Source organism: Cyanistes caeruleus, chromosome 4 (genome assembly GCF_971803275.1).
Source record: "Cyanistes caeruleus chromosome 4, bCyaCae1.hap1.1, whole genome shotgun sequence".
Lineage (NCBI taxonomy): Eukaryota > Metazoa > Chordata > Aves > Passeriformes > Paridae > Cyanistes > Cyanistes caeruleus.
Genome location: NC_141704.1, coordinates 79,428,446 through 79,450,120, shown reverse-complemented (window position 1 = coordinate 79,450,120; position 21,675 = coordinate 79,428,446). Strand labels below are relative to the sequence as shown.

The following is a 21,675-nucleotide window of genomic DNA, read 5'->3' as shown; positions in this document are numbered from 1 at the left end:
GAGGCTTTCCCTCCCCCAGCCCCGCAGCCCTCCCTTTCTGCCGCAGCTGGCACGGGCTCGCTGCCTTGGGCTGGAATAACACTGCTATTACCTGGTGGCCTTGATGCAGGAGCAGCCAAGTTTCCTTCCAGTGCCTGCCCTGGACAGACAAGTTGTGTTAGGAAGGGAAGCAGGAGATGAAGGGCACGGATGTCCAAGTTCAAGTGCTTACCCAGAAGGAGCCGGGGAGAACAAAGTTAGCCCGGCTGCAGCTGCTGCTGCTGCATTCCCACTGCAGCTTCCCTCCTTTTCCCTCTCTGCCCGGCCCTTTGTCCTCACGGCGTGGTTGCCATTGTATGGGAGTTTTAAGGGATGAAAGCGAGCGATCGCTGATGGGTGACATGATAGTGCTTTAAATGGGAATGCAGATTGCTCCCAATACCACGCGATGGAGCAACGCGGACAAAGCAAGTGGCGGCGGCACAATAGGCTTAGGATGATGGCCATGGCCAGAAGTGACTGACAAAAGGAACAAATACCAAGATGAGTTTAAAAAAAAAAAAATAAAAAAATGTCCAGGACTGTCAAAGACCCCGTGGTCTGAGAAGCTCTGTAGCCGTGCAAGCTGTCCAGATGTGGCGGGCTGCAGCTGACCTGTCATCTCAGTAATATTTTGTATCCCTTTCTCTTCCTTCTGGGAATCTGGGTGCTGAGCACGCGCAGGAAATCGGGGATTACAAACTTGTCTGAACTTTTCACTGCCAGACATTAACATGCGGATGCAGCAGCCTGTATGTAAATGATGTTATCTGAGCTGTTTTATGCATGTGTTTCCAGGATAAGAAAGGAGATTATTTCATTGTGTGAACTAATTACCTGTGAAGAAAAAATTTAGAGCCTTTTTAATGTTAATGCCAGGCTGTATTTTTATTAACCTTCCTTACTCAATGATGCAGTGTTGTGTGTTTATTGTGTATTTTCAAATGTTAAGGACTTGATCCTTTAACCTAAATGAAAGAAGTTCTTGATAGGACTTTGCATAAACAGGTTTCTTTGCAAGGTCGCAGCCACATCTCGGAGCCTTCCTTTGCCCATAAAATGGGGTTGCTTCACCAAATGGAAAGACAAAGTGACTTTTAAGTATCGTGATATTGCTGCTTAATGCTGCACAGCAACAATTTAAAGATAAAAAGGGGACAATCATATTTCACTGGAACTGCGAGACAAATTACTGCAAAACAGAGAAAATGTGTTCTTGGCCTAACCTGCAGTTGCACATAACCAGGGCAACAGAATTTGTGTTGATGCAGCAGATCTGAGCCCAGATGGGAACAGCCCTTTTGGTTTCAGGTGGACAGATTGCATGATTTAAAGTTAAACACGCTCACACTGCGAACATCATGATACAGGAGAGAATTTGTGTGAAAATCTGATTTCTTGTGGTTCCTACATCTCAGATGAAATTCTGCATGTTGCATATTAATAGTATAATTAGATAAGGGAGGAGGGGAGTAACTTGAAAATGCTTTGTGTTTCAATATTTATATGGCTTTTAAACCAGCATTTTTTTTTTATTTATTTTGTGATACTTTGTTAAGCATGATATAAACTGCATTGTTGAGGTTTTGCTGTAGAACATAAGCTGGTGAGAATATGCTGCATGTAACGAAAAGGAATATGCATGCAATATGCCAAAAGGAGTTACCATAGTGCAGTGCAGGTGATGGACTGAGATCACTTACTGCAATATAAGAAAGTCCCAAAATCTGATTGTATTAATATGCAAAAGACCTCCAAAATATGTACTGTGATAAAAAATCTGAAATATGAGTGGCACACGGACATTGGTCCAGCACTTAATTTATCTTTTATTGAGGATGGTGAGGAGAATGTTTGGGGTCTTTTTTCTGTGAAGTCCCATTTTAATTTGGCTGCTTTGCTTCCTCTCTACATGAAACTTGGGCTTGAGAAACTGGGATGTGAACGTGTCTGAGGCACTTTTGTGTAAGATCAGGTCCTCAAGATAGCAGGGAGAACAGAAACCAGGGCCTGAAGTGGTGCCAAAGGATTTTCCTTGGAAGAAACAAGGCAGAAGTAGGTCATCGCTCTCTACAGAGCTGATACCTTAATGCTTTCGGTGCCTGAATTGCACTTCTATAATACATCCCTCTTTGTTGTACCTCTTATGCACTAGCACAACCTCAATCAAATAGCTTCCTCAATTAAGAAACCCCAGTTTTATGTGAAGACACGTAATCATGGACTATAAGATTCACCACATTTTAAATCAGCTATTTTCCCCCTTGCTCTAAAAAGTTTTCTGTATTTTCCAGGCTTTAAATAGCCAAATCCACTTTTCACCACGATAAAACAAACGCTTAGCATTGCCAAACCCAGACAGAAATTCAACTGCAAAGATGATGGTTCTGATAAATTATCCAGTGAAATGCAATATAAAGCCAAACTGCTGCTGACACTATGCCTCTATAGCAACAGCTTGCCAAGAACATATAGTGCCCCTTTTCCTACTATAACTTCAGTATTATATGAGGTTGTTTTGGGGCACTGATCTGCCTAGCAAAACTACTGGATAGTATTTGTTTCTTGAATGCAGTCTGCATGTGTCACTAGGCAAAAGTCATCAAGTACATAATGTTCACCTTGACTGAAAAAATAAACCAGTTTTAAAAGACTGACTAGACTCAAAAGCATTGTGTCATTAAAAGTCAGGCCCATCCCTGTTGAGAACACTCCATGTGTGGGTTTAACAGCAGCTTTCGCTGGAAGGCTTCAAAGACAATTACACCTCAGAGCAGTCCTGGGAAAGAGACTCTCAAGCACATCCTAACCATGCATAAATTTCTGTGTAACAACATGCTAAAATGCTTTGCTCACCCCTATGCAGTCAGCTGCTTGGAGAATCTGGGAGCAACTGTGCTGGGAATAGAATTCAGGGGAGGGGAATGGCTGCTTTGTCTATTACAGGACATGCAGTGCATCCATAGGGCACATCACTGGGGCACTGAGATAATTTAGGACCTGCATATCCCAATTCTGCCATGTATTCCAGGCTTCCTGAGAGAGTGGACCTCTGAACTATTGACATTCTGACTGATGGAGGGTGAAATTCTGAATACAGTGCAACTTAGACTCTCCTGTGCAGTAGGGGCCAAGTCCACATCTCCTAGCAGCCATCAATAATATCAGGGTATCAGGATTTGCTGTGAGTTCCTCAAAACTCCTTAGTTCCCCAGCTTTCAGGCTGACTTTGATAGTCTGGCCCCACTGAGGTCAATTTTGCAATCAATACCAGAGACGCCAAAGTTTCAGACAAAGCCTGTAAAATCCCTCTGAGATCACATATCTCTGACCATTTAGTTTGCAATAAAGGTGGCTGTTGCAAGATTGGGTGTAAAGCACTCAATCTCAGTTTTCACTCCATCAGTGATAACCAGTGGGGGCATAACATAAGTTTCCAAATGTTCTCATTTCCCACTGCCTCAAATAAACAGCACCAGAACTCGATCAATATGTGCACAGCCAAAAATACCTTACTTTCTCTTTCCTTGTCTAAATTATGAGGATCTGACCTATGCAGCAAACATTTTCAGTCATTTCTGTAAAATGAGACTTCACTGGGATTGGAACAGTCTCATAGTTCTCCCAAAACTGGTGCTTGTGGTGATTACAGTGAGCACAAACAGCAGGCTGCCTAACTCGGTGTGAAAGACAATGCTTTGACTTGAGCTGGAGTGGCCAGAGCTGACCAGGTAACATTCCACCCTTGTCAAGGGTATGACCCCAAGGAGCAGATCCTGCTACAGAAATCCTCAGCTTCTTGCCCCAGAGCTGCCAGGAACCCCAGAGCATACAGACACGCTGGTCCCTCACACTGAGGATGTAGGAGTGGCAGTCATTACATCGATGGAACTGGACTGCAGAATGTGCTGGTATTTGATTAGGGTTTTTACAGGCCACTGCTGCCTTCAGCATGGCATTTTAGTGGCAAAAGGGTGTGCAAGAAGGCTGGGTGCTGCCCTTGTTAAACCAGAGAGAGAAACAGAAAGTGTGGGGACTATTGGAAGGGAAGCAGGGGGGCAGGAGAGATCCATTTTTGCCAGATTGTAACTATCTTCCAGCTTCAGAGGCTGGGAGTGTGGAAGTTTGCAGAGTAAAACCACGGAGGTTTGACAAGCAGGCATTCCCCTGGCTCTGTTGTCAGCATGCAGACAGGCAGCACAGTTCCTTTGGCACAGAACTGCAGCAGTGAGCTGATGAAGATCTTTTCAGTCCCTGGGCTTCCCAGTGCTGTCATGACAACAGCTACTTTCTCGGTCCTGCTGAAACCCCTTTTCACATTCAGTGAATGCCACGCACAGAAAAGTAGGTTGTTCTCATCAGTCTCCCTCTCTCAGATTTGATTGATTGAGAATAGGGAGGGGTGCTGTACTTCTACAAGCTTGGCTTATTTTCCATGAACATGATGGATCCTTCATCTTACAGGAAAGGTTTGAGGAGTTATGAATAGCAAACGGTGTTTTAATAGCTCAGCAGACAAATACACTATCTGTAATAAACATTTGTCATTAGTGGCAAACAACAATGAAGTCATTTGAAGTACAAAACCTGCTGCTTTTGTAATTGTTAAATTAGTTTTGATTAATTGGAGTATGACTTCTCTGTTCAGTGAATGCCCTAATAATGGCAATTCATGTCTTTAGATACAATTCTGAACTTTTCTGAAATTCCTGTGTTTGCTTGTGCCCAAGCCTACCAAATAATAAATTCTTATTTAAGTAAACTAATTCTGTAGCTCTCTAGCTTGATAAACTTCCCATGACCTGAATTTTTCTTATAACATTAGCAGAGAAGTGGGGAGAGATGAATTCTCCATCTGTTAAGGTTTTGGGAAATCAGGCCTTTGACACCTTCTCCAAGACAGCATGTTGCCCAAAGCTGGCTAGAGGGTGAGATAAATGCCTCTTTTAAGGATAACCTCTCTCCCTTAAGTCTCTAGCCTGCCAAAATCTGGCAATCATGGAAAACACATAATCCCACTTGCTTGTCATTTCTAATCTCATGGGGTGTAGCAGGACCCTAAATTTGTCATCTGTGCTGTTGTGGGAATTCTGAATGGAACCATCAGTCTTTCTGGCTGCATCCAAACCTTCCTGCAGGGACTCAGGGCTTGGTCCCAGACACACAGCTCAACTCAGCTGTTGTGGCTCCCAACCAGGACCACCTTCTCATCTTTATAAAGCAAGGCAGGAGTGGTGTCAATCTGATTTTCAACCCCACATCAGGCTGGGGCAAAGCCAGGGTATATGGTGATATTTGGGAACCCTGAAAAATATTTACTGGCTTTGCAGATTTCACAAAGCTTGTGTCTTTGTGTAACATGGGAATAATATCTCAGTTTTACAGAATCACAGAAAAGTTAAGGTTAGGAAGCACCTCAGGAGATCATAGAATCCAAGCCCCCTGCTCCAAGCAGCAACAGCTGGAACAGGCTGCTCAGGACCATGTCCAGATGTGCTTTGAATAACGTCACAAACAGTGATGCCACAACCTCTCTGGGCAATCTTTTCCACTGCTTGAAAGCAAAAAAAAGTTTCTTCTTATGTTTAAATAGGATTAATTTTCTGCATCTCAGTTTGTGACCATTGACTCTTGCCCTTACCAGATACCACTAAGTCTGGCTCCATTTTCTTTACTTCCCCTTCTCAAATATTTATACCTTGATAAGATTCCCCTGAGCCTTCACTTTTTGGGGCTGAACAGTCCCAGCTCTCTCAGCCTCTCCTCATCTGACATGCTCCACTCCCTTAATTATCTTCAGGGCCCCTTGCCGGGCCCACCACGGCATGTTCTGGGAAGCTGAGAACTTTGTTTGGAAGGACATGTGTTCCTTGATCTTGGAAGGATAGGAGATTTGTTCAAGAAAAGAGAAAACAAAAAAAAGCACACAAACTTTATAACTAGATTTCTGCAAGAGGATTTTTGTTTAAATTTTATGAAACATTAATTTAAAGAAATCTAAAACCATTCCATGAAAAAACCATATTCTATTTACCACCACAAATTGAAGAAGGGGACTTACCACAAGCTGAAGAAGGGGAGTTTTAAAGTAATCCTAGAACACAGAAAAGCTGTTGTAAACTTGTACTCCTTCCAAGCTGTGATTTGTATTTAATTAGCATTCAATTAATTATGTGTTTCTGTTTGGTTGTAATGGTTACACACCGGTTTTGCAACATGCAAGATCTTGATTACTTTTATGGCTGTTAAAAATAATTTCCATGCCTGCAAAAAAAGCCTCTGCTCCTGACTTCACATCTATATTTTTAGGGAAAAAATGGGATTTAGTGCCTAGTGTGCTTGTGCAAAATTGCCCCTCAGTTGGGATGACCTCCCCTGGTTTTACTGTGGGGTTCTGCAGCAAGTGACCTGCAGAAAATAAATGCACATACTGATGACAGCCCTCTACATGTGCTCAGGCACACACCTTCATTTAAAGCTGGAATCCAGCTCTGTTTTGCATAAGAATGTTGAGAAAACCAATTCCCCAAATTAACAATATGTAAAGACTCTATAATCTGGAAGCAAATATTTTAATTATCTCTGGCTAAAATGAATCTAAATTACAGCATTTAAGGATGTTGATTCTTCCAAGACTGAAGAATTTTGGCTGCCTTTACTGAAAAAGAGCAAACTGTGCCAAAAAGAAAATGTACACAAGGAGATATAGGACACTTTGGGAGGAAAAGAGAGTATTTCTGATAATTTATGTAGGTTTTTTTAGTCATAAATAAAAATATTGACAATACTGATGACAGAGAAAAGATGTTCTATTTGCTTGTGCAGTCCCACATATATTACTGTTTTACCTGCTCATATTGCATCAGTTATGTAAATCTTCTGATGTGGCATTTGAAAAACTTTCCCAACAGTTTCAAAGAAAAGCACAAGGCATTTTTAGAATACACTTATGCAAGTCCCTGGAAGTCACAAAAACTGAGAGATACGGGATGACAGGATTAATATTCAGTGATACCAGTGCAAATGTACTGCAAGTAGCTTTTGTTTCTGAAGGAAATTCCGAGTTCATTCTCAGTGTCTATAATAACTAATAATAGGATATCACAGCTGAATAGTACTTGCTTGAAATTCTGTGCTTATATTTCACATTTTGCAGCAACCTGTAGAGCACTTCAATGAACAACAATCAATATTACAAGGCCTCCTAATGCCTTGAAGTCACAGCTTATCTTTCATTTACAAGAAATTTTCAGGCTTTATTATTTTGCATTTCCTGTTTTCCTTCAATATAATTTGACAATAAATCGAGCATCAATTAGTGTGCATTTTAGAGGTTTCATCTATTTGTAAGGTATCTGATTCCTATCAATTACATCAGAATATCTATGGATCAAGGCCTTCCTGTCACTGTTCGTGTTCATAGATGGCTTAAAGCACAGATGCCCTCAACTCCACTGAGCTGGCAAAAATGCAAATGGAATGAATGTTAGGATGTGCTTTTGGATATGTTCCAGAATGACAGAATGGGGGTTTTCCATTCCTGAAGTAACCCCCGGTCCTTTGTGTCACTTAGCAAATTTTTAACTTTTTTTGTTCCTCTCTTCCCCATCCCCAGAGTGTTATATTTGACTGAGTTGTCTGGAGATCTCTGAAGCTTCATGACCTAACAGGAACAGAATGCCTTTTTTTTTTCCTCCTAGTTACCACTAAAAGCAGTTCCCTGGTCTAGACCATGGCAGGAATTTCAGGGACAGCTGTGCTGGCACCAGAGAAGAGGCAGCAGATCAGCGTGACACAAAGCAGGGGCAGGGCAGAGGGGGAAGAAGGTCCCTAGCAGTATCAAGATTTCATTTTGCTGCAAAGTGTTTTTCAAAGCCAGTTACAATCCCAGACAGGGCTCAACACTCCATCCAGGGGAGAGAAGAGGGACCTTTTCCCAACATGTATTCCCTGCAGCTTTCTTCTGGTTGGGCAACCTAAGCATGACTTGGTGTTTCTTACAGTCACGGTTTCTAAGCAGACAGTACATACAAAGATTAAAGGCACCTTTAAAAAGAGAAGAGGATGGAAACTGAGTTTAAAGGGAGAATTAACTGGGTGCTGCAGGAGAGGGTGGGGTGAGAATTGCATCATGAGGCAATTTCAGCCCAGTTTGAAGGGAAGGGTGAGAACCCAGCGCCGGGTGCTCACCTGAAGCAATGAGAGATGGCAGCCTTTTCCTCCAGACCTTGAATTTGGATAGGGAAGGGTGGGGCAGAAAGAAGGGAAGGGTGCAGTTTCCAGAGGCTGCTGAGTAGGCAGAATACTGAGCAAGGTGAGTCATGAGGTGCAGGCAGCAGGAATTTCCTGCACTGCTTAAGACATGCATGGGGAGGCAGGGGTTGGAGAAGGGAGCTCAGGGATCAAATGCTTGGCTTTACTGAATCTCTCCTGATATCCTAGCAAGTGTAAGACTGGATGTTACCTTTCCTGTACTTCAGGCCTATTTAATTTTTCTTCTCTCTTTATAGGCCTTTCTTGCTGTTTTGAAGGGTTTTGCTTATATACTGTATATCATAGTACTATAATGCTGATCAAAGTTAAGGAGGAAACCTCAAGAAACCTGCCTTACACATATCTTCTGGTGATCTCACCTAAGTGTCCTTCAAGAAAACCCCATAAAACAGCAAAATTGCTGTGAATCAAGAAAAGAAGAAACTACTTCTTTGGAGTGTGCTTGTCTCTGACCCTGCTGTCAGTGTGAATGCCCTGCACCCTGGTGTTCCTGAGGTAAGAGAATAAAAATCTTCATTCCTTCTCCCTGCTCTGCTGTGTCTACAAGCTGTTTGTTCTTGAACTAATGGTCCTGCTTGGAATCTTCACCTGTGGACAGGCTTTTCCTGGTTTATCTACTGGCTTTTTAAAATTTATATTTATTATTTTGTACTTTGTTGATTCCTCAACACAAACGTCCGAGCTTTAAAGCATCGTGGTAAGGTGATCATACCAAGCTAGACTGAGCATAATAGAAACCCTTGGTGTGAATGACACAGCAACATCCACCTGCAAAGCCCAAGTGAATGATGTGTTTTTTCTCCAAAAGATTTCCTAACAGGAAACTCTTTTTTCCTGACTCCTCCTTTGAGCTTTAATCACAGCATTCAAATGTAAATGATGTAGATGCTTTTGCAAGTTGTAGAATCACCTGTTCTCCGACAGATCTCTTTCAAGAGGTTTGAAAAAGTCAAAAAAACCTTGGAAGAGAAGAAAATCTAGCTTCAGTAAGCTGTGTGGGTTTGTACAGAGAAAGCTCAGTGAGCAATAATCATTGCTGCTTGCACTTGATTAGAACTTTATTACAGCACTCAAGGGCCGAGCCTGGACGCAGAATTTTATGCGTTTGAAAACCTGAGAGCAGGACACCAAGAGATGATCACAGAGTTTTTCTTTGATGACTGCCTGCTGCAGTAGTGATCCCCTTGGTACGGAGCACTTGCTTAAATGCCAAGTGATTTCCATTAGGCAATAGAAACGTCCTGAGGCTTCCTTCCCTGACACTCTTTGAATACACAAATTACCTAATGAGCTGGCGTCTCTACCGCCCTACTTATCTCCCTGCTCGCTTTCAGCACCAAACACAAGGGGCTTTTTCGTGAACACACCACGAGAAACCCAGAGAGACCTGGGGGAAAAAAAAAAAAAGACATTGATTGCCTTGAGCACACAGGGGAGCCGATCAGGACAATTTACGTTAGGGTTCATAGAGTTCTTTGTGATAACTTTCCTCCCCTTTATCTCATATTCACAGTTTTTGAAAGGTGTCTTTCACCGAAGTCCTTCGTATATTTTTGTTTTCTCATGACTCAATTCTCATGAGATTCTGTCCCTTGTTACAGCACAGAACTGCAGAAGGGCATCAGTGGGTACTAGAGACATAGGAATTATTTCAGCTACTGCCGTTTCTGGACTGAATCAAAGGGTGGCTTGTTTTTGAAACGTCACGCTTAGTGTTTGATTAGACCCGTGACTGCAACACCCACCAGGGAGCCCCACGCCTTCCTCTGCGGAGAGCAAAGCACAGCACACACTGTCAGCAGGAGGAAAGGAAGAAACAGGGTATAGAAACAGTTTGGTGACTGTTTTGGTGGTTAGGAGACCTGCAATACACATCTTGCACAGATGAGAAACAGCATTGCAGCTGTTCTTGTCCTTTTTTTCCCCCCTCTGGATTTTTTTTAAAGCATTCTTAGCATTTCCACTTTCTAGCTGAGGCTTCTAGAAATCTGAGGAACTATCATCACCTTTTCACTGTTGTTGGTTTCCAAAATTTGCTTATGCTCCTCTGCAGGCTAAATATGTTACTGGTTTGTTTTCAAAGATTAACCCAATGTTGAGTCCCCAACCCCCCGTTGCTGTTTCAGTGCTGTGGCTCTCTGTTTTGATGCTGCCACACCACAGCTTGTTCTCGTTGCTGCTCCCAGCTACATCGGGTGATGGGCTGGGAGCCATCTCCAGCTATGCAAATGCAGTTTTTTGGAGCACCTTCTCCAGATTTCAATCCTACGCAGTTAACTCCTCCTGGAATCCAGGATCTCTGTGGACGTGCCAGATATGCCTGCTGTAACTTGAGTTGGTGATGTTCTTCCTCATGTGCAGGAGGCACAATGCTTTTCTGGAATGAGTTGTGGTTCTGTGTTTTGCAGTTTGTTTTTAAGTTTGTTTTTAAACTTAAGTATCGCAGCTTCATGATTTTTGTTTTAAATGTGGCAAGCTCTGTAAGCATTGGCTAAAGACTGACAGATGTAAGAATTAAAATTCACATGGAATAGCATTTTATTACCTTTATTTACCTTTGATTGAATAACTTTCAATTACCCTTCTCATTTCTCCAATAATTTGTCAAACTACCTGATTTTATCTGTGTTCAGATTCTACCTTTCTGTTCTACTCCAAATCCCCATTCTGTGCACTTTATAGCAAACTTTATCCCCTTTCACATGATCATTAAACGACCTTAACTTTCAAACTGTCTTCTGAAGGCTTCTATACGATTGACAGTCATCCTTGTTGGGATTTCACCTTTCCCCTTTTATACACCCAGAGGTTTAGACTGGGTATTAGGAAGAAATATGAGGGTGGGGAGGCCCTGGCACAGAGAAGCTGTGGCTGCCCCATCCCTGGAAGTGTCCAAGGCCAGGCTGGACAGGTTCAGAAGAACCTGCTCTGGTGGAAGCTGTCCCTGCCCAGGGCAGGGGTTTGGAATGAGGATCTTTTAGGTTCCTGCCCATCCAAGCCACTCCGTGGTTCTGTCATATTTCACAATCCCCTTTGGTCACACAGCTTTCCCCGGGAGCCAGGAAGCCTCTTCCCTGCCAATGGAGCTTTAAGGCCAGTTCTGGTTTATTCTCTCACCTCGCTTCACAGCGCGGCCGCTTTTTGCACTCCTTTTTGTCAGCGGCGCCGCAGCCCTTTCCCTGTCTCCTTTCTGCCTCGGCCGAGCCGTGCTGAGGCACTCCTGCCCGGGTGGTTCCACGGCGGGAGCCGCGCCCTGCAGCCCTTCCCGAGGAGCGCCGCTTCCCCCTTCCCGCTCGCTCCGCTTTCCCACCTCGATGTCGTGAGGGGACCCGCTGCCACCGGGGCTCTCCCGGCCCCGCCCGAGCCACCCTGCTCCCGGCAGCGCCGGCCGGCAATGGGAACGTCCATGCCCCGCTGTAGGACACCGGTGCCGCCGGGATTTGTCCTGGAGCGAGGCGGGGAACCGGGAGCGCTTCGTTCCCGGCTCCCGGCGCGTCCCGCGGCACTCCCCGCTATCCGTGGAGCCGGGGGCGGGGATCCCCGGGGGATTCAAGGCGAGATCTTGGAGAATTCCAGCCGGGATCCCCGGGGGATTCAAGGTGGGATCCCCAGCAGACTCAAGCCGGGATCCCGTCGCTGGCCCGCCACCGCCCCTTCGCGCCGGGGGCGGTGGCCGCCGCCGCTCCGCCCTCCCCGCCTAGTTTGTCCCCGGGCGCGCTCCGTAGCGCGTGCGGCGGCGGCGGCACGAGCCGGGCCCCGCCCCGCCGGTGCGGGTGCGCGAGGAGGGCGAAGGAAGAAGGGGGGGCGGCGGGAGCGCGCACCGGCCGCACGGGCCGCGCGCGCACGCCCCCGCCGTGCGCACGCCCGCGGCCGGCCCCGCGCGCGCGGCAGCGACTCGCAGGCGCCATGGCGGCCGCTCGCTGCAGCGACATGGCGGAGCCCCAGCGGCGCCTTCCCGGGCAGGCGGCGCCCGCCGAGGAGGAGGAGGAGGCGGAGGTGGCGGCGGCGGAGGTGGCGGCCGCCGGTGGGGCTGGATCCTCCTCGTCGTCGTCGTCGCCGCCGCCGCCGCCTTCGTCCTCGGCCGCGGCGGAGCCGGAGCCGCTGCTGCTGCTGAACGGCGAGGCGGAGAGCATGTCGGAGCCGAGCCCGGAGAGCGCCAGCCAGGCCGGGGACGGGGAGGACGAGGACGAGGAGGAGGAAGAGGAGGAGGAGGAGGAGGGCGGCGAGGAGGAGGAGAGCAGCCTGGTGGGCAGCAGCAGCAGCAGCACGAGCAGCGGCTGCTGCAGCGACGAGACCCGCTCGCCGAGCCCCGGCGGCGGCAGCGAGGCCGACGCCAAGGAGGAGCCCAAGGGCCCCCGGGGCAGCCAGGAGGACGGGCCGGGCCGCGGCGGCGGCGGGGGCGGCAGCAGCTCCAGCAGCGTGTCCAGCGGCGGCGACGAGGGATACGGCACCGGCCCCGGCACGGGCGGCGGCAGCAGCTGCGGCAGCGCCACGTCGGGGGGCCGGCGGGGCAGCCTGGAGATGTCCTCGGACGGGGAGCCCCTCAGCCGCATGGACTCGGAGGACAGGTCAGTGTCCGGCGCCCTTTCCCGGGCAGAGCGGCGCGTCCCCGCCTCGGCAGCCCCCGCTCCCCGGGCGCCGCCCCGGTGTCACGGCAGCCACAGGTTTCTCCGGCCAACTTGTGCCGGGCCCCCGCCCCTGCTCCTCGGGCCCCCCGGCTGCCCGGCCCTGGCTGGGGAGGAGGGGGCGCTCCCCGGCCATCGCCGAGCCGTGAGAGCCCCGAGCGGCCCCGCCGGGCGCTGCCTCCTCCTCCGGGGCCTCTTTCCTCGGAAGCTGCGGATTTTTCTCAGGTGGTGCTTTCGGGGTTCTTCAGGGCTGTGTCTTGCGCCAAGGCGCAGCGGGGTGTACTGAAGCTTCGGGACGGGAAATGCATCTCTGGATGCGATTTTACCTGCGCCCGCAACAGGGTCTCTGCTCTAGAGGGAGAAAACCGAGTGAAAACCTCTTAAAACATCAAGGGGAAAATAATCGAGTTGACTGAAATAAAAAGGAGACCAGCCTTTCGTGCATTACGTGTGCACAAGTAAGTCATGCACAGTATGAAAGGAGGCTCAGTATTTGGAGGCTCAGAGTCATCTTTGAATGAGTTCTGTAATCGTGAATTACAGAATCTGTGAGGATGAGTTATCGAGCTTTTGTGTATTAACGCTACACATTTCGTTTTCCCAAGACTGTAGCTCTAGTCTGTTGAAGAAGCACAAGCAAATTCTCACACATGGTTGAATTCTACCATTCAGGTCTGTTTCAGCCTACTAAGTCAAGCATTTCAAAGAACATGGCTCATGTTGTAGCTCTCTTGGATGTTGTATGCAACAGTTTACTTGAAAAACTAAAAATAAGATGAAAAAGGGATGTAAAAACAGTGTGAAAGTGCTGTGTGTCCCTTACTAATTAATCCTTTTAAATAGTTTAAGAAACTTGTGCAGTTTTTCTATACGTTTAGCAGAAAAAGTGTCGGACTTCTCTGCTAGAGTTACAGTTAAGTAACAAGTAGAATTTTATTTGTATTTTATTAAGATAATTTCACTGTTAAGTATGAGAATTATGTGGTTTGGTCCAGAAATGTACTGTGAATATATGGTAGATCAAAATCTTTGTAGCTATACAAATACCCATATTTCAGAATGAAAATGGGGTGTGACTAGACCTAACCTCGAAGATTAAAACCAGCCCAGCAACCCCCTCGTGAGTCAGTTCCCAAAACCATGTAATTGGCCTAAAAGTCTTAAGAAGACAGAAAAAAAATTCGGATCTTTAGTTTCCATCAGACTTTTGAGACTCATGGAAGTCGCATTTTCTTTTTTCTAAACTTAAGCAAGTGGAAAGGGGGTGTGGATGTTTGGGTTTGTTTGTAGGTTTTGTTTGTTTTTTGTCTTTTTCATAAGTTGAGATTTTATGTGAAATCGAGTACGTATGGGAGTAGACTTCTGGAAAAACACCAGGTACATAAAGGAGCTTTAAGATAACAGTTTCTTGTTTTTCATAGAAAGGAAGTATAAACCTAATCCTGATTTTATCCCAGTGCATGTCTGGGTTGAGGAAATAACAGAAATAACTTTCAGGGGTTTTCTGGAAGTAGCGTCATTATGACTTGCTCTGTGCACTCCAGAGCTGGTTGCTACTTTCTTTCTCTGTCATTGTTCTTGTGTTCCTCTTGCTTTACGTGGTTAAATCCGCGTGTGTGGGTTCTTGCTCCTTCTCTCTACCACCAGTATGGGCTCTCTTGCAGGAGTGGGACTCTGTGTTTAGTGATTTAAATAAGGACCGTGCCTTGTTTTTAATCCTTGCAAAGTTTTGTCTTGATCTGCCAGGATGAAAGAAAACTTGGGGTGTTGAGAGTGCATTTTGTGCTCTAATTCCAGGGCCTGCTTGTTGAGTTGGTGGGAAAAGAGCAATGCTACCAAGAGCGCCATTTGTTATTCCTGGCATTGGAAAATTTCGTTTGGTGTGCGCTCTTTGCTGCAGTGTGTTAGAACGCTTTATTATTTTTGTCACATGTAGTCCAGCAAGTTGCTTGCTTGACATTGTGATCCAGATGATTGCTGCTTCTTGGAAGGCAGCCACAACAGAATCCTGTGCATTTCAGATGATCACACAGACAAGCAGAGTGTTGTGAGTGCGTAAACTGGAAATTGGAATAGTGAAATACCAAGGAAGAGCTGGAAACAGCTTAGACTTAAGGGTGGAGGTACAGGTATATAATAATATATTGAAATCCTGAAAGAATTAATCATTCATTGATTTGGTCACCTCTGAATTAAAATGTGAGTTCTGTGACTATTAGAGAATGATATTTTATCTATTAAGTGTTGTTTTATATGGGATAGTTTGTTGTACACCATGACCTTTGCTAACTCCTTGTGTCTCCAAAGTGCTGAGGAACTTGGTATCTGACTCCTCACTGTGTTGTAAAGTAAGGTTCCCTGGGGAGGGAATAGAGAGAAAAGGGAAGAGATGGAACTAACAGGCTTGACTTTACAGACCCTGGGTCTAGCTAGAGGAAACTGGTAGGAGAATGTACTTGGTAAAGACTCTCCTGCTGTCAGCAGGTTTGGTAGCATTCAGATCATGCCCCTGGGCTTGGGATTTTTTTCCTTGTTTCCTCTTTAGAAAATTTGAATGAATAAAGGGGTGTGGTAAGAGGGCCTGAATTCCATGAGTGATCAAATTCCCATTTCCTTGTGCATGTTCTTTATCATTCTCCACATTGTGTTATCTCTGATTTTTCCTTCAGTGATACCAAATACAAATGAAGCAGATGAAGAGGAAAATCTTGCATGTGGTCAGAATAGAGCTACTGTTCAGCAACTTCTGTTTTTAACATTTTGTTGTATTTTGAGAGTACCTGCTGACAGAAAAAATAATTTGTAGGAAATTTGTCAGTATTTATAATAACAGGAAAAACAAATATAGAGGTGACTATCAATGCCCTGAAATTTAGGGGGAATTTTAACCTTCCATTTCCATGCACACAGATAGACTTTGTACTTTGTTACAACATGCTTATCTTCCATCCCAAAAAAACCCAGAAAGGAAAAAGCAAACCCCAGACTGATACCTGGGATAAATAACCAAGGTGGCATTTTCAGCTCAGCAGGGGAGTCCAGTGCAGTTAACTCTAGCACTGACAGGTATATCATTGATCCATTTTTTCCCTGGAAATTGTGCTGAGTTCCCAGTGCTGTGCAGGAGTTTGTGTGTGACTTTGTGAGCAAGCTCAGATCAGCTGGCTGAGTTATAATAGTCTGCATTCAAGCCTAGTGATCCTCTGGATTTACAGTTGGAACAAAGACTATTATCAGCACGTGAATGCTGCTCATTTTCCTGTGCTTTCCCTAACTCGAGACCTGTGCTGGAAGGATGGATGTGCTCCTTCAGAGTCCTCTGGAGCTGCTAGTCTTGCTGCAGTGCTGAGAAACATTTGACAAGACTTGAAGAAAAAATAATGATCCAGTTAGCTATAAACACTGGACCTAAGCAAATGCATGGATTTGGGTGTAAACCAGCTGAGCTGAATGTAGTGGAGATGCATCTGCAGCTCTCTGGCGTTGTTACTGCTGAATTATGATATTTTCTTACAAACACTTAGTTTACTGAAATAATTTAAATATTGTTTACTGGAACACTTATTATGGAAATACATTTAAAGCTGAAATAGTTTCATCATTGGATTTTGTTTGATTTAGAAGGCAGTGGTAGGTCTTGCAGTTTTAAGAAGTTGTTGAGCAGAAATTCGAGTAGTAAATCTGTATGAAGAACTGTTTTGTTCACCCTTGTGAATATGTGTTGTGTCTTTGTTCTGTCACCTAGATGTTACCCCTGGTTTACTGTTCTTATATTATTTTTACCCCTCTTAGCTGTTTATCCTTTGCTCCTTCCTCCTCCTTACTGGGCAAGGAGCATGGAAAAGATGCATTTAAGCTGCAGGATCAGCTGTTCTGCTGAGTGATCTGTGAGTGCTGATTGATGTGCTGGTAGGCCAAGGGTAACAGGTTGTCTTTGGACCTGTGTAGCAATCTTTCCCTTAGGCACAGCACTAAATAATGTCCACCTTACAGACAAATTTCATGGAACTTGTAAGAACTTGTAAGGCTTTATTTTCCCTTTTTTTTTTTTTTTTTTCAGTAGTAAACTTCTTTGTGCTTCAAATTGTGAATTTTTTTTCCTTTTACTGAGTGAAATGACAGTGTGGAACTAATGGTTTGAAAGATAAGAGGTTTAGACATGAAAATTCCAGGCTCTAGTCTGAGTTTTTTTGAATCTTATGTAAAATGAAGGCCTTGTCAACCTTTAAGATGTATGCTGATTTAAAAATATTAGTTTTAATTATAGTCTTTATTTTGTCTATCTTTTAAAATCTTAAAAGTGAAGAAGTTTCAAGGCTGTCTTGGCAGTGGCACGTAAGTTGTATGAGTGACATCTATGAAAGCAGAACAGTAAATCTGAAATGTAATCCGGAGGACATGTGGTACTAGTAGGTGTGTTTCATGGATCCATGTGACCAGATTAAAAAGTGCTTCAGGCCTCTCTTCACTGCACAGTCTCACTTGTTCCTATGCAGGAAGTGAAGAATCATTCATTAGCACTTATGGCGAGGTGGTTAAGTCATTAATTTTTTTTTTGTGAGTGTGTGTAATATTGCCATGTCACAGTGAGCTATACAGAAGTTTACCCGAGTTTCAGAAATTCTGCTGAAAATCGTATTTGCAGTATTTCTAACTGCATTTATTGTTGCTGTAGTTATTTGCTTTCAAATTGCAAAATAAACCCCTTGTTTCTGTAATGGTTATGTTCAGGCCTTTCTGGCACGGGAGAAAATAGCTTTTGATGGGAAGACAAAACAGCCCAGATATTTTGTATGGTGAGTATCTTTATTACTAAAGCTGTTGGTTGGTATAATTGAGTGGTTAACATGAGGTCTTTTTGTGAACTAGATGAAAGAGCTTGGTATAATGAGCTGTTATAGTTATTGTAGTAAGATGTAAATATACTTCATAGAATTTGAGAAAAACATTTTCCTATTCAGTGTAAGACAGAAATAGTTTTGCTTTTATGTAGGATTTGAACATCCACACCAGTCTGTGTGCATTTTGTGTATGTTTGTGACATCATTAAGTCTGGTAACTTCTAGATGCAAGGTTTAATAGGTGGGTTTTTTCAGGGAATTTCCTAGGCAGTAATGGAAAAAACTGTCTTGGTTTTTCCCTTTTTCCACCCCCCCCCCCCCCTTTTTTTTTTTTTCTTTCTCCTTTCTCTGTTTCACTTTCCAGTGAAGTTAAACAGGGTGTTACATGCAGCCTGAGCAGCAGTTTGGCAGAGATTTGACATCACATTTCTGGAGCTGGTCACAGATAAAACCCAGCTCTCTTGGATGATGCAGTGGAAATGTTCTACCATACCACTCTTGCTCAGATCTTTCACAGCTTTCTAGTACCTTTCATATATTTAGGTATTTTTTCAAAACCCCTGCCCAGCTGGAGAAGAACAGAGTGGGAATGAGCAGTGTGGAGAGCTGGTGTGGAAGTCAGCAGTGTGGAAATGCACCTAGAACCCATTGCCTTGGGGTGATTGTAGAGCAGTCTGGGAAAGTGGTGCACGGCATAGAAGGGAGATGAAAAGCAGATGGAGCTTTCGAGACAGGAATAGAGGTTTCTGGCACAGGGATGATGTGAGATACACACAGAAAACTTCTGGGATGATAGGGAATGAGATATGTCTAATAGCCTGAGGGGGAAAAAAGAGAACCCAAAGAAAGTGAGAAATTGGTCTCTGCTGTAAAGTAGCCAAGTAGTTGCAGGCAGTCCTTGAAACAAGTGGGAATGTCATCTCCAGTTAAGTTGTGCAGGGGAACAGAAGAGAGTAAGGAACTTCTTTGTGTGAACAGTGAGTTTTATCCACTCTCCCCGTTGCTGTTAAAAAAATAAGATGGCATGACTTGCAAAAGTACAAAGTTGTAATTTTGTAAGATTCACTGAGGTAGAGAGATCTTTGGTTATCTATCCATGTAACTGATTCTTTTTTATAACGTAATATGCTTTCTGTCCAGGGTCATTCATTTAAATATGAGCGCGTTCAAAAATAATTGTTTTAGAAAATGAAATATAAATATTCCATGTTGTGATTGTTGTTTATCATTGGTTTTGTGATATGCAAAGATAGTGATTGCACTTGTGGTTTTGCATCTTTCAAGACCAACAAAGAACTGGGGAAAAATTTTGAAGCCTTTTGAGATGCTGTAGTATTTTTTTTCCCCCTTAACAAAGGTAAAATGCAAGGCAAGAAAGACCTGGGATTTCTTTTCCCATATCTAATTTTCTTCTCCATACTAGAATTTACATTCTTAAATAAATTTCGCTGAACTTCTGTTGCTAATGTCTAATGGATACTTTTTTTTTTGATAGAGGTTACTTAAGGTGTATGCCGAGATATTCGATAGAGAAGAGCAAAAGATTTTTTTTATGATTTTGGAAGTCCTGTTGTCATCCTGCACCACAGAGGAGTGCTGTAATTCAAACAGCTTGTGTAATATCAGAGGGAGAAAACTGCATCTTGGTGGTTTGAGTTGAGACTTGTGGAAAACTTACTGTTGGCTCATACAGTGGCATTATAATTTATTAAATATGCCTAAATAAGAACCTAGCATAAAGAATTTCCACTTACTATTGTCATTCCATGTAGCCTTTTGTATAAATTACTAGCTCCCCTGTAAAATTGCAGTAAAGTCCTTATTTTAATCATTTTAGTTTATTGTGCTGTAGTAATGACTTAGATTCCAAATGAAAAAAAACCAAAACAAACCTTTAAAGTGCAAAGAAAATATTTTTGATCTATGCAAACAGAAATGTAAATATTTCTTTTTGTTTTGAAATAATACTCCTTTTGGCATGTCTTTAAGTAGACTTCCTTAGGCTGACTTGAATGCTAAGTTGTAGCTTAGACAATCGGTACAAGTAGAAGTTAATTCAGTGTCCCGCAGAACAGGAGTCAAACCTTAATTTATGACCTTTTTATGATTAATTATGCCAGGTAGTGGAGTTGTACTTTGTTGGTTTCTTTGCTTTTGATGCCTGGTTAATACTTGAAAGGAGCAAGTATTCACTGAGGTAGAAATAAGCAAGACTGCTACTTTATACAATGCTATCCTAACTGTATATTATTTTCTGTATTAAGTTGAATTTAACATGATGATAACTGAAACTGGAAGGATTTTTTAGATCTACTCTGTGAGTTTGCATCTTTCTTTGGTTGTTTTATATTCCACTTGTTTGGTGTTCTGGGCTGAGGGGAGGTATCCTGAGGTCGGGAGAATGGGAGGGTAATACCTACAGCAGATGAAATTTCCTTGACACCACGCCTGAAGGCTGTTATCTTCTAGTGCTGATGAGATAACTTCATAGTGATTATGGTTCTCAAAGTGGGAAGCACTGTTAAAAAAATAAATTAGTTTTGGTGGTTCTTTAGTGAGTGTTTTTCTTCTCTGCTTCTCCTAAGCTGTGCTAGTAAACACACTCCTTTATCAGTAACGACTGAAAATTGTGAACCACTTGTTGCTGTTCTCTAACTTTTCAGGGAGATTATTAAGTTGAAGATAACATGGTTCCCAGAAATGAAAGGCAGTTTTATTTGTATCTGTAAGGCAGAATCGAGTACAGTTTCTTGATTTGTGTAATCCTTTTGCAGATTGTCATATTTGTGCTGTCATATCACAAGGTACATATGTTTAACCTGCTCTATTTTTGCACCGTTCCTCAGATATTTTGGCATTCCAAGCTTCCTCATTGTGTTTCCAGTTGCTCTGTATGCTACAAATCCTGTGATGACCTGGGTTTGTGTTATGCAAGTATTATGAGCCCAAATATTATAGGGGCTAACAATCTAAATAATCAAATTTAAGTGATCCAAGAGAGTGGAAACAGCTCTGGAGGTGGTGAATCATAACACACTTTCTCAGTCTTGTTTTGTTTCCTGTGCATGTTTGTTATTTTAAGTTCCTTCGATTTCTCCATCTCAAAGATCTTCCCTATCTTCCCTGGTTTTATATTATCTGGCTGAAGTGTTTGCAGTGTTGTTCCATTTTCTAGGTGTTTATACCTTACCTCGATGCAGCTTTACTCTAAAATAAGCTGCTGCTTCAAAAGGAATTTAAAAACAAGTTTTTAATATTACCACTTGCCATGCCATATAAAATTCTCTCCCTTGACTGTTTTATTTTCCGCTGTGTTGTTTGCTTAGTAGTCATAAAACTATACATACATTTAATAAAGAATTTTGCAGTCTTATTTTTAAGATTGATTTATGAGCACGTTTTGAGTCTGATCATTTTGAGAAGTTTTTGTTAGAGTAACGTACTCAGTGTGAAGCATGGATTTGATAAGAAAAATGCTTATGTGATTCAGAAGCACAAGTGTTTCCAAGTGAGTGGGTGCTTTCTTCAGTCATGCAGTCCTGGAAATGGTGGTCTTTTTTTTCTTTATGTTGTCTTAATGTTGCTTTTGCTTATTTTTGCCTGCCCTGCTTTGCCTCGCTGGCCTCTGAAGAGCTGTGGGGTCACTTGTTTTGTCTGTGTGCCAGGGGATATTTGTGGATGTAACGTACCAGAGCAGTCGTGAACAGAAGCTGCTGCCTTCCAACACCAAAAGTGGTGGACTCTCACTTCATGTAGTCCTGGCTTATTTTTCTGATCCAGGTATTCTGTTTTCTTGCTGCTGTGTGAGTAATCTTTCTCTTTGGCAGCCATTTAGTGTTCTGCATTCTCTCTTTGCTCTTTTTTTTCATGGTGGTTTATCCATGTACAGTATTTTTTTTCTTACTGGTGGTAGGTTT

The 21,675-nt window shown here is 43.6% G+C and overlaps 2 protein-coding genes across 3 annotated transcripts in view; one reads left to right on the top strand and one right to left on the bottom strand.

Moving 5' to 3' along the window:
- Window positions 1-1,827: 1,827 nt before the first annotated feature.
- Window positions 1,828-12,200, bottom strand: LOC147653813 (uncharacterized). The gene is made up of 5 exons (XM_086886297.1): window positions 12,114-12,200; window positions 11,410-11,989; window positions 9,576-9,679; window positions 5,717-5,893; window positions 1,828-4,546 (listed from the first exon to the last, which is right to left on the bottom strand). Exons 1-3 carry the CDS (start codon window positions 12,198-12,200, stop codon window positions 9,576-9,578), a joined length of 771 nt encoding a protein of 256 aa, XP_086742423.1. The 3' UTR covers window positions 1,828-4,546; window positions 5,717-5,893.
- Window positions 12,182-21,675, top strand: part of AEBP2 (AE binding protein 2) — a 43,356-nt gene continuing 33,862 nt past the window's right edge. The window contains exon 1 of one of the 2 annotated variants that reach the window (XM_086885499.1): window positions 12,182-12,860. In XM_086885499.1, the coding sequence (XP_086741625.1) occupies window positions 12,199-12,860 (662 nt within the window). In that variant the 5' untranslated portion in view covers window positions 12,182-12,198. The remainder of the gene's footprint in view (window positions 12,861-21,675) is intronic. The other variant, XM_086885500.1, reaches the window with a different exon arrangement.